This window comes from Mirounga angustirostris, unplaced genomic scaffold (assembly GCF_029215605.1).
Source record: "Mirounga angustirostris isolate CCGP_5_RB_7025 unplaced genomic scaffold, mMirAng1.0.hap1 SCAF_5, whole genome shotgun sequence".
Lineage (NCBI taxonomy): Eukaryota > Metazoa > Chordata > Mammalia > Carnivora > Phocidae > Mirounga > Mirounga angustirostris.
Window position 1 is genome coordinate 149,021,456 of NW_026991713.1, and position 13,110 is coordinate 149,034,565.

At 39.8% G+C, this 13,110-nt stretch overlaps 1 protein-coding gene across 2 annotated transcripts in view; it reads right to left on the bottom strand.

Annotated features, from left to right (window-relative positions):
* Positions 1–13,110, bottom strand: part of GSPT1 (G1 to S phase transition 1) — a 38,900-nt gene continuing 25,790 nt past the window's right edge. For both annotated transcript variants that reach the window (XM_064592566.1, XM_045874992.3), the window contains exons 11-15: positions 12,285–12,365; positions 8,270–8,443; positions 7,233–7,322; positions 6,663–6,831; positions 1–4,959 (exon numbers count right to left, since the gene is read on the bottom strand). In XM_064592566.1, coding sequence (XP_064448636.1) covers positions 4,907–4,959; positions 6,663–6,831; positions 7,233–7,322; positions 8,270–8,443; positions 12,285–12,365 — 567 coding nt within the window. In that variant the 3' untranslated portion in view covers positions 1–4,906. The remainder of the gene's footprint in view (positions 4,960–6,662; positions 6,832–7,232; positions 7,323–8,269; positions 8,444–12,284; positions 12,366–13,110) is intronic.

Below are 13,110 nucleotides of genomic sequence, written 5' to 3' on the forward strand. Positions count from 1 at the left end.
TGGGTGGCTCAGCCCGTTAAGCCTCTGACTCTGGGTTTCAGCTCAGGCTGTGAACTTGGTCCTGGGATCGAGCCCCGCATCGGGCTCCACATTCAGTGGGGAGTCTGCTTCTCTGCCTCTCCCCTCCCCACCCCCCGCTTGCACGAGCTCTCTCACTCTCTCAAATCAATCTTAAAAATGCTGCCGGTACCTGACCCAGAAATCGAGGACTGGACAGAGGCGCTCAGGGCATGCAACAATTATACAGGCGATTGTAAACAGACAGACAAATCCTTCAAAAGGGAAGATGACAATTTTTATTATTACAAAAGCGAATTCTTTTAACTTCAGTCATTGGAATAATTGCAAGAGCGGCTAAGGGCTTCATCCTCACAGGCACCAATTCAGGCACAGTAGGTAGCTACAAATGATAAGAAAAAGGTTTCTTTACCTTGGATTCCCACAGTTCCTACCTAGAGCATTCTGCCATGCTTTGGAATTAAGTTAAAAACCCCAGCAGAGCTACTCAGTTCCCTTGAATTCTCTGGTTTAAAAAAAAAAAAAGAGCTAGCGAGCTAGGTATTGACCTATGCTGTTCTACTAAAAACTAGTCACTGAGTCCTGGCCTGAGAGAGATCCACATTTCCTTTAGAACAGAACAAACTAGTTAACAAAGAGGTGAGTTGATCTACGAGAGCCCAGTGGGAGTCCTTAAAGTACGCAGACCTTCTGGGCTCCGACCTCAGTCACGGAAAGCAGGTGGATGGCGCGGAGCTCTGCTCCAGCACGCTCTTCCTGGGCAGCAGGAAAGGAGGTAGCAGGGGCTTGGGCTGACATCTGGAGCACTAAGCTAATGTGCCTGGCGGAGGGGAGCCTCAGGAAGCACAAAACGTCATTCTACCTTTGCTGCCCACAAACCTGAGGTTTCCGTGTTAAGTTTTCCAGGGCGCAGTGGCTTATGTGTGTCGAGGCAAGGAAGACCGTTCCCAGGCTGGGGCTTGCCCAAGAAATCCTAATTTTCCGCCTCATCAGACGTGGTGCCGATGTGCTCTTCCCTTATTACGTTAGAGAACGTAAAGGTTCTAATCTCCACTCACACCTCCGGGCCCTTATCACATGCCCTAGTAAACAACTCGGCTAGCATGTATATTACTGTTTCAAGGAAGCATAGGATTAGAGGTATGTGAAAAGTGTATTTATTGAAGGGAAGACTCAGTATGTTCCAGGATACTGAAGATCAAGAATATCCTGGAACCCAAACCATCACAAGTTGAACCAATCTACCCGACCTGAATTCTGGCAGTAAACATTGGTTCAAATGGAATCCATTGAACTATCACAGGAAAATAAAAACAGTCCCTATTCCACTTACTAGGAAATCTAATATAACCAACTGACTGCTAAATTTAAACCTAGTATTTTGAGTTGTGCACGTGTAATTACATTTATTTATTTAACAAGCCGCTGCCATGGCAAGATCTCTAAAGAAACCAAGCATGAATGTATCAGGTGGCATCTTGCTAGAATCAGTAAAAACTTAGCGGGAGGAAATGGTGGAAGCCATGTTATCTGGAGACACAAAATCGTCCCCTAAATCCTGCTGACGGCGGTCTACCGCACACGGGTCTGTGACAGGATTTGTGGCACAGCTGACTCTGGTAAGGTCACCAGAACTGTGACAATGAGTTTCAAAGGTTCAGAGTTCCCTGATGTTGAGAGCTGTCGTAAAAACTACTTGCCCCTTGACTACCTGAAATCTGTCCCCAAATCCACGAAGCCCCCATTCACGTGTGGCGGTCTGTGAGGAAGTCCGTGCCATCGAGAAGAGGAGCTGAAGTGCCGCCCTGGGGGACAGTCGTCACAGACCGCGGGGTAGTGACACTTGTGACTAGTCTTCCCGAAGATGCCAGGGGGTTTAGCTGATTTTTCTCAGGAGTTCATCATGGAAGTTTTTAACCATAGGTTGGCCTTTTTCTTGGGTTGCAAAACTGCATCTGTTTGAAAGCGTGACCCAAAATATCTGCGGCACTTGAGCTGAGGGTGCCGGGGCCTTCCGGGGGCACCCCCTGCGAAGTCCATCCCACACCGAAAACGCAGTTCTTGTTGCTGAGGGAACTAGCAGACAAGGACAAGCTACCTCTTGTTACAGTGAACCACCTGCACTTATACAATTTACAAAGTTTTTACATTCAATTATCACATATTTCAAGACTTTCAGTTCAAAACAAACAAATATACATGGGCTTAAGTATTCAAGAACACTTTACTATTTGTCACTTAATTTCATGGCAATACATACTCAGTCCAACTCTTTTGGTTTGCTTTTACATTGATTTTCACTGGATAAGTCCTTTTTGCAAATTAAAAACAAGAAATAGATGCTATATTTTCCCCTCTCCCACAGTAAGGTTAAAGTGGCAATTACTTCAGATGTTCATTTCAACAATACCTTCTTCTCTTCAATTCAGTTCATTAATTTAAAAAACTATAAATAATCTAGCATGAAAGTTGTATACAGAACATTAATGTAAAAAGATGCAAAGTAAGTTATGACTAATATATCTATGCTAAAGCCAGAGCAAAAAACGTTTGGGTCCGTATTATCCTAATGTGTGGCCAGTCACCCTGTTCTGTTTGCACGGTCAGCCACACCCACACGCTCAGGGGGCGCCGAATGACAGCACAGGACCCCGCACTGCTCTGCAGAGCCCAGCATCACACGCTGCCAGTCCACGCCAGACATGCATTTCCTCATCCCAATCACTAGCCAGAGTGACCAGGAGTTTAAAATGCACCAACTCTGAGTGAATATTTCCCAAAGAACTTCCAAGTCCATATTTAACAATGTGGTTTCTTTTAAATAATTAGATCATCGTTTGCACAAATGTGTAAAAGAATCCAATGAAATCTTTATTTCATAATGACATTTGTATTCATTAGCTCTTCTATTTTGGAGGTGGGCCCTTGACAGTTGGTATCCATGTTGTTTTGCCGAAGAGTCTTGGCAACATGCACGTAATATTCTAAAAGTGTAAATGTTTTAATAGCAAACAAACTGGTTTTTAAAAATATGCTCAATTTAAAAATGGAAATCTATTTTTGGAAATAATTTCAGTAACTCTCGAGCTTTTAAAGATTCCTTAAAATCCAAGCAATTGCTATTTTGTTCCTATTACCTTGGAAGTACAAAAAGAGTTGTATGTACTGATTAAAGCTCCCGTAGTTCCCAGAAAAATAAAAGCCCAGAGATTTGCTGACATAATAAAATTTAGCTAAATTTCATGCAATTTAATAGCCATGAGTATAGTTATAGGAAGCTGTAGGACAGTAACTTTGCTCTGTCCATACGATATATAGCCTCATTCATAAAATGAATGATAATTCTATAGTTAAGAGAACAGGATTAGATTAAGTTTTATATAAAGCTTTGTGACTGGAAATACAGTCTGACTAGGCTTTTCTTTTCTGAGGGAAGGGACATGTCATTAAATATACAATTACAAAGTATCTTATTTAGAGATAAACCACAATCTAAAAGAGGCCGAGTCTTTGATAAATGGCAACAACCCTCAAAATCAAGGGGGGCTTCCAATAAACCCAGGAAGTGGCTCTTCATTTCCCATTTATTCTCATTAAAAATTTCAAAGTCATGACAGCTACAGTAGAAAGTCAGCCTTCAATCTAAAAACCACCAGGTACTCCACTGTGGTTCATCCAAATAACAGTTTAGCAAATTTCAGCTTTACATTTAAGAAAACAGTCAATTTCAAATAACTGAGAAAAACTTCGATACTGTGCTTGATTCTACTTATCACTGTTAACTTTATTCTGTGCAGATTCGGATGGTTCTAAGTATGTGTTCCTTTCGTGGCTGGATGAGATTTAGCTTTAAACCAGCAAGGATCGTCCAACCTTTAAAATTACTGATACAAATAGTAAACGGAGTAATCTGCAGAACTGGCACTTGCAATGGATACAGTTTTCATACTAGATGCATGCAGCTCTTATAAATACTAAAGGAGGCATTTTTGCCAGGTCTCAACATGCTTTCTTTATTGCAAATCCCACTAATTTAACAAGTTAATGGAATTTTCTGTAGGGGTACAATTTCATTACGCTTTACTTATAAAAACTACAGCACGCTGCTCTTTTACTTTAAAACAACTTACTGTGTTTAAGAAATCACGGTGAATATATAAATTGGCAGAAAAGAGCCAGCAGACCTACTACTAAAGCAGTGTCCCAGCTCCATAAAGGTTATTTACTGGACGTACGCATTAACCATTTAAGGAAGTGGTCAAACTAATTCTTCCCTGTAATACAAACTTGCACATCGTTTGGAAATGCCTCATTTAAAGTAGTGGGTAGGGAAAGAGTTTAGAAAAGTCCAAGTCATAAAATGTAGTCAATTACTTGGTAAGTTAAAAAGCTAATGCAACAATGTTACATCCAGATAAAAAACGTTATTCAAAAGCAATTCAAATACCGAAAAGGATTTCAAATTGAATATTTTATTAACATGGTAGCTGTCTGTAACATGTGCACACACTCGCACACTCAGAATCATCTGCCTGGGGGAAAAAAGACTAAGTATGCCCAAGGGGAAAATGAACAATAAAAAAATTCCTGTAAGTTTTCATTATCGTAGGCAATTATGTCCACATCACTTACAAAGCTATTGCCAAATCTGTCCAAGGAAGCAGTTTGGGAGGGGAAGGAAAAAAATCTGGGGGGAAATTCAACAGTGGCATAGCAGAGCTCTCAATATGAGAAAGCTGACACAATGTGGACTTTTGCTGTGGATTTCTGTCTTTGCAAAATACGGGGAGAAGTTTGTCAATGGGCAGAAAACAAGAGAAGGCGGTGTGAAGTAGGCTTTTGCAGTCAATTTTCCTCACAGTATTGTGCAGGGTCATCAAGAAAATGCTTAGTCTTTCTCTGGAACCAGTTTCAGAACTTTTCCAATTGCAATGGTTTTACCTAGAAATGAAATTAAAAAAACAAAAACAAAACAGAAACAAAAACCCTTTTTCAGTAGTTAACAGCAAAGCTATGTGAGGTATTCAAGCTTATTATTTTAAATCATAAAATTATTTTTCACAATGTAAATTACTAATTAACTGGCTTTACCACCAAAGGTGTGATTTCTGATTAAGTAGTCTTCATAGGTGGGTCTTTAGAGGATGGGTGGAGTTGAAAAGAAACTTACTCATTTCCTGTATCATAAACCTAAGCCTGGACAAGTAAAATGTGGAATATCTGTATCGTGGAATACTATTTGGCAATATAAAGGAACAAATTACAAAGAATACATGTTACAACATGGTTGAACCTCAAAAACATGCCAGGTGAAATAAACTAGACCCTAAAGGCCACAAATTGTCTGATTTTATTTATATGGCATGTCCCCAAAACGCAAACAGAGAAAGATCTGTGGTTGGCTAGGGATAGGAACACCAAGTGACTGTAAACAGGTATAAGGGTTTTTTTAGATGTTCCAAATGTTCTAAAATTAGACTGTGGCGATGGCTATACAACCCTGTAAATAGACTAAAATTCATTATACTGTACACTTAAAACAAGTCCATTGTTTCAAGGTGCATGAGTGAAAATAAAGCTGTGAAGAGGGATTCTCAGTCCTATTATAAGGGGTACAAATCCTACAAGGTCATGTGAAAAACCTAAAACCAAGCTACTCCTTAGGAAAAAACAGTTAAACATTCTTGCTACATTAACTTCTTCGGTCCACCCGATTTTGTCAGTTTCTAATTGGTAACTAAGATTCTCATTTTGTTATGTTAATAGGACAAACCCAAGTAACCAGGTTCACTATTACCAAGAAGAATTAAGGTAAGACTTCAAAATACAGTGAATACTCTCTACACAGATTCCTCTGAAGTAAGGTTCAGGAGCTGTATTCACCATCACATCCCCAGTGCCTGTCACAGCTCCCGATGTGCAGGAGACACACAGTACGTTTTCTACCGAACAGAACTGGAACGAACATGCGAGGTGCCCATGCTGTATTTCAAGTGAACCACCGTGTTTTATGTAAAGTTTTCCACACTCTTAAAATAGTTATCTGAGTTAGAAATATTAATGACCCAGAGAAACATTTAATAAGAACCACTTTGTTTTCATGCTACCAAAGAGTTTCATGGTCACAAGATTCACTCAGAACTAGGCAGAAATGGACACCCACACCAAAAAAATGACATTAAACCTCTATAAAAATCAGGTGCTGAAAGACCATCAAGGTATGTGTCCCTTTCATGCCCCCTCTATCAGTGTAGTGAATGTTTGTCATATTTGATTTAAAGAGTTCTACTTCAGAGGCTTATATGGTGAAAACCTGCCATACAGGGTTAAGCCCTTCAAGACGGGCTTTAATCACACATATTACAAAAGATTTCATCATAGAAATGTCTCATTTAGTAAATAAAATAACTCTCAAAGCCCACTACTTGCAAAGTATCAAAATTAAGATTCTTCATCTACAGCATACTGCCACAATGCATGGTCAGTTCTGCCCATTCAATCCACTAAACTCATAAACCACTTGTTACAGGAACACACTATAGACACGCACCCAAGTTTTCTATGAACTTGTGGTACGCGCCGTGCTTGGACGGAACAAGCTCCACATCCCCGAGATGCTACTAGGCATCAGTGTAAAGGCTTACCCTCATCTCTTAAGGTAAAGCGCCCCATCTGAGGGAAGTCTTTAAAGGTCTCAAGGCAGATGGTTCCCGCTGTCCTTAAGCGAGCGATGCATACTTGATCTTGTTTCACAAAACGGGGTCGAGTCTTACTTTTTTCTCCTGATTTTTTGTCTACCAAGCAGATTAAGGCCTATCCAAGAAAAAAGGATGAGTTCAGAGCGCCAAATAAGAGAACCTTTAAGACAAGGAGTGCAGGGCGCCTAGGTGGCTCAGTTAGTTAAGCGACTGCCTTCACCGCAGGTCATGATCCTGGAGTCCCCGGATCGAGCCCCGCATCAGCTCCCTGCTCAGCGGGGAGTCTGCTTTTCCCTCTGACCCTTCCCCCTTCTCATGCTCTCTCTCTCTCTCAAATAAAAAAACAAAATTTAAAAAAATAAAATCTTATAAAAAGTTAAAAAAAAAGACAAGGATGCAAATAAGAGTACATCGCTGTTGTCGATGAGAAATGATCAAGACAGTCTTCAAACGTCTTCAAACACATACACAAACGAAAACCCCAATTAGCTTAATTATCAATTAATGAAGACTCACTGTTATTTCGACTTCCTCAATACAGGTGTGAATATGCAGCACCGCATTATAACCTGGGCAGATGATGGATTTGTGCTCTATAATCACTATCTGTCAAACAAAAAAATTCACATCTTTATCCCTGGGGTAAAGAAAGAACTGCATGTTCCCCAGTGCCATATAGTCGCACCACAATAGGGAACCTACCACCTCCAGCTGTTTTTGAGTTAGAAGTGCTGGGTCAGGTCGCCTGATAGCCAAACATGAACTCTGTTATCCTTACCCTACTGATCTTGGCCAGACCCAAACTTTAGAAACAGAGCAGGCAGACTAATTCTGGAGAAGCCTTTCCTCCATCCTCCCCAAGGATTTACAGTAATCACTGCCACTATAGCTACCTTGGTTTGGTTTGGTTCCAGATGTGAACTGCTCATAATTTTATCCAATTCTCATTATCTAAGGTCCAGTAAAAGTAAACAACCTTGTACCCAGCATCAAAATCTAATTTATCATCATAGCTTGTAACAGAACTCAAAATTCTGTGAGCTACACTGTCATTCTTCTGCGGAAGTCAGGTTGCTAATAACAGAAAAATTGTGTTTTCCTGTGTGGAAAGTTACTTACTCTGAATGAGCAGACACACCCTAATTTCCAAGGCAACTGTGCTCTATTTACAAGGAAAGACACTTTGAGCAAAATGTAAGTTATTATTAACAGGAGATCAAAAATAAAAAGGAACTTGGGGTGCTTGGCTGGTTCAGCCAGTAGAGCATGGGACTCAATTTCAGGGTCATGAGTTCAAGCCCTACGTTAGCTGTGGAGCCTACTTCAAAAATAAATAAATAGTTAAATAAAAATAAAAACGAACTTACAAAGAATACCACCTCTTAAAGACCTCATGTGTGTGAGATATACATCATGGTTGTTGTGATACGTATGATTTAGTCTATTTCAATACACACAATGGCATGTCACCAATAACCAGGATAAAAGGCATTTAAATTCTAATTCCACTTAGACAGTAAAGATCACTAAGACAATTACAATAATAACTTTACCTGGGCATCAAATGTGCGTCCAGAATGACAAAGATTATTAGGATCACAAAGTATGAATCCTGGAAGAATCTCTTCCTCTTCAATTCCTTTCAGTCTGATTTTGAGGTTTTCACCTGGGGCTACAGAATCAGTTTCTACATCATCGGAAAGGATTCCAAGAACTTCCACATTGTGCTTAAGGAAAAAAAAAAAAAAAGCAGCAAACAATCAAACCCAAGACTGGGGGTTTTCTGACACATTCACTGCATAGCAGAACGTAATGCAAGTCACATTTTTCTGAGGTTGTAGATTAGCCAAAACACTTATTTGAATATAAAACTTTATTACAGTTGTATGACATGAATTTAATGAAAGTCATATCCTAGAAGTATAAACTGCCAATTAAAATATTCATCAGCTTTTTAGGACATCCTAATAATTTCCAAACTGAACAAAGTATAAACTAGTATTTGCCTTTTTTACCTTTTCAAAATTAAAACATTAAATCTAACATTTGGATTTTAATTTTATGAATGTCGTTCTTATTATGATTAAATTCTAGGATTTAATGGGCACAGCTTCTATTAACTATCAACCCCAAATATTTGAAGAGTGTGCCTCTCAAAAGATATTTAAACAATTAAGCTTTAGAAGAATACTATTTAATGGGTACAGGGTTTCCTTTTGGGGTGATGAAAATGTTCTAGAACTTGATAGTGGTGATGGCTGTGAAGGTACTAATGATAAAATTTACATTTTACCAGTTATTTAAAAAAGTGCATCTAGATGGGAGAAAACATTAAAAGCAATACCCACAAGCATTCCCTTATTTTACTTATTTTACGCCCGTGGAAATTCCTATTTTAAAAACACATACCACAAACCAAAGTAACAGCCCTCAAGACAAAATAAACTATCTCATGCTGGTAGATAAATGGTGGAGAATCCAGCATCTGTTATGTTCCACATCAGAACTCCACAGACTGTCACTTGCTAAACTCTAGTAAACTCTCTGCTCTCCACCAATAATGGCCTCCTTTCCCAAAAGGCAGCTTATACCTATTGATACCTGTTGAAATTCATCCCAAGAAGTAAAAGAGCCATATTTATTAGCTAAATTCTTTCCAGTAACAGGACAAAAGGGCAGAAACCAGCAGTCCCACTGTAACAACTAAGCAAGTACTGTAAACTACTTTTGCCCAAATAATCCAGCATAACAAACCCTCTTCTCCAAATGTGGTCTTCTCTGGCTAAATACAAAGGAGCTAGTCTAATCTTTAATTAATCCATAATTTCAAAAATTATGACTGAGACCAACAAATTCTCTTGGTTTATGAAAGGTGGTAATAAGGATTTTGTCTGTTCTAAGTACCTCAAAGAAGTGGAATCATAGGGGCGCCTGGGTGGTGCAGTCAGTTAAGCAACTGACTCTTGGTTTCGGCTCAGGTCATGATCTCAGGGTCGTGAGGTTGAGCCCTGTGTTGGGCTCCACGCTCAGCACAGAATCTGCTTAAGACTCTCTCTCCTTCTCTGCCCACCCCCAAAATAAATAAATAAATCTTTAAAAAAAAAAAAAGGTGGAATCATCATTTTTTTTGTGACTGGTTTATTAATTCACTTAGCACAATGCCCTAGAAGTTCATCATATTGTAGAATGTGTCAGAATTTCCTTCCTTTTAAGGCTGAATAATATTCCATTGTATGGCTATATCACATTCTGTTTAGCTACTCATCCATTAGTGGACGCAATAGGTTGCTTCCCAATTAAAGCTTTTGTAAATAATGCTGCTATGAACATCGGTTCTTCAAGGCTGGCTTTCCATTCTTTTGGGCTCATATTCTGAGGTGGAATTGCTGGATCATATAATTTTCTGTTTTTACATTTTTCTGAGGAAACATCATGTTTTCCATAGCGGCTGTGCGGTTTTACAGTCTCACCCACAGTATACAAGGGTTCCGATTTCTCCACATCCTTACCAACATGTTATTTTGGTTTTTTTTGATGGGTGTGAGGTGTTATTTCGTTGTGGCTTTGATTTGCATTCCCCTAATGATTAGTGATGAGATCTTTTCATGTGCTTGTTGGCCATTTGCACATCTTCTTTGGAGAAATGTTTCAGCCCTTGCTCATTTTTTAGTCAGGTTGTTCTATTTTGTCGTTGAGTTGCAGTTCTTGATATAGTCTGGATTTAGCCCCTTATCAGATTTATGATATACAATTACTTTCTCCCATTTCGTAGGCTACCTACCCATTAATTTTTTAATGTAAGATAGTCTGGCATCTGTGCCTTCTGAAATATTTAACTCCGTTCCACTGAGCCTCAGCAGGACCAACGGGCATGGAGTCTTCAAGGCTTGCCTCCAGCTGCAGGTGAGGCTACGCCAACCTGTGCGGTCACCTGTATAAAGTCCCAGCTCCCGCAGAGAAGCTGTGACTAGTCTAGCCTGGCACCCAGTCCACCTGCTGATACTGAATTGTACTTTTCTTTCTATTGTGGTAGAACACTCACAAAATTTACCTTTTATAACCATCTTACATTGTACAATTCAGTGGCATCTAGTTGGCATTCAAGATACCGTACAACCAACACCAGCATCTAGTTCCAGAATGTCCTCATCATCCCAAAAGGAAACTCTGTGCCCTTCACTCAAGTCACTCCCCATTCTTCGACCCCCTAGGCTTTTGCAACCACCAATCTGCCTTCTATTACCACGACCAAACTACTTCTGTAACTGCTCTGAGGTAGGATTCATGATGAACAGACTCCGTGCTGAGTGTAGAGCCCGATGCGGGACTGGATCCCATGACCCCGAGATCGTGACGCGAGCCAAAATGAAGAGTCAGACACTCAAACTGACTGAGCCACCTAGACGCCCCATTAATTCTGAGGTTCCAATGACTGAGGCCTACTTTCCTACCTAAATATCTTTGAAGCTGTTAGAGAAAGCCCCGCTGAAAAACAGGTAACAGTTTCTCAAGTATCATGTCTGTAATTATCAGCAACTGAACAGCCACAAATAACACAAAGGAAGTGTTCATGGAGACTTTACGTGTTTTAATGAAACCCTCTCCAATAATAAACAAATTACAAAAAGGCAGGAAGAAAGAATTAAGAAAAGACCCATTTATGATAAAGGCACATTCTCTTCTCTCAAAACAGATTACAAGTATAGATTGGGCACATTTTATAGTAACCAGTGTAACGATAAAGCAGGGGCACGTGGGTGGCTCAGTTGGTGGAGCATCTGACTTTGGCTCAGGTCATGTTTTCGGAGTCCTGGGATCGAGCCCTACGTCAGACTCCCTGCTCAGGGGGGAGTCCACTGGTCTCTCTCCCTCTGCCCTCCCCCAACTTGTGTTTTCTTTCTCTCTCTCTCAAATGGATAAATAAAATCTTTAAAAAAAATTAAAAAAAAATTTTTTTTAAGATTTTATTTATCCATTTGAGACACAGAGATAGAGAGAGAGAAAGAGAGAGAGAGTAAGCATGAGCAGGGAGAGAGGCAGAGGGAGAGGGAGAAGCAGGCTCCTCGCCGAGCCAGGAGCCTGATGTGGGGCTTGATCCCAGGACCCTGGGATCATGAGCTGAGCCGAAGGCAGATGCTTAACCATCTGAGCCACCCAGGCGCCCCTAAAATTTTTTTTAAATTAAAAAAAAAAAGAAAGCAAATTATATCATGATTAAACCTGAGTTTTCATCCTGGGTTCACTTGCTAATAGAAATGTGTTAACAGAAAGAAGTCACTTAACCACTCCAGGGCTCTACTTGCTTCTGGTGGAAGAATGCAGGTAAAGCTCTCTTGAGGATACATCTTCTAACTCTCACGTGGTACGAATACTGGCTCTTCCCCATTTGTCACTGGGTAACTACAACACCTCATCTTCTGTACTAAATTTTGTACTTGACATTAGTAAAACATAATCCTGGATTTTAAGTTTCTTTTAGTGGAAATCCCTACATTTTTGAAAAGTTCTAACTCTCTGCTAATATTTTTAAGAGAAATCTAAATGAGAAAGAGCATTACTAATTCTTACCTTGTTTGGCATCATCACAAGCTGCTGGCCTTTACAAATAGATCCTGATTCCAGCTTTCCCAGGACCACAGTGCCCATATCCTGTTTAAATTTGAAATAAAAAAACCCAAGTGGTAGACTTTAATTACTATTCTACAAATTCAACATCCCAAAGTGAAATCTTATGGGGCTTACTCAGAAAATCTTTAGTTCAAGTGGCAGAATGGTTAGGATTAATCTTAAACACAGGATATTTAAAAAAATATATCCTCTGTCATCAGCATATGTGCAATTACAATACTAAGTAAGTGTGCCGAAGATCTTTAAAAAAAAAAAAAAAAAGGCCACCATACCAGAAACAGCACAAAATTTTACATATTGAAGATCTCCGTTATTTGTTTAAATTCCGGTTCTCTCAAAAATCTCTGAGCCTGCTTCCTCATGTATAAATTGGAAAAATACTTGTTTAAGATATTTAGCATGGAGCTAATGAAAGAATTATTTGAGGAGGTCAAAACATTATATACCGGGGCACCTGGGTGGCTCAGTTGGTTGAGCCTCTGCTTTCAGCTCAGGTCATGATCCCAGGGTCCTGGGATCAAGTGCCGCATCGGGCTCCCTGCTCAGTGGGGAGCCTGCTTCTCCCTCTCCCTCTATCTACTGCTCTGCCTACTTGAGCTCTCTCTGTCAAATAAATAAATAAAACTTAAAAAAAAAAAATTATATACCGATAAAACTTTTTTAAAAATCAAGTTGAAAATCCAGTTAAAAATAATGAAGCTTATCTTTTTAAAGACTAGTGGCCGGTGTTGGCGAGGCTACGGTAAAACCAACACTCCTACACTGC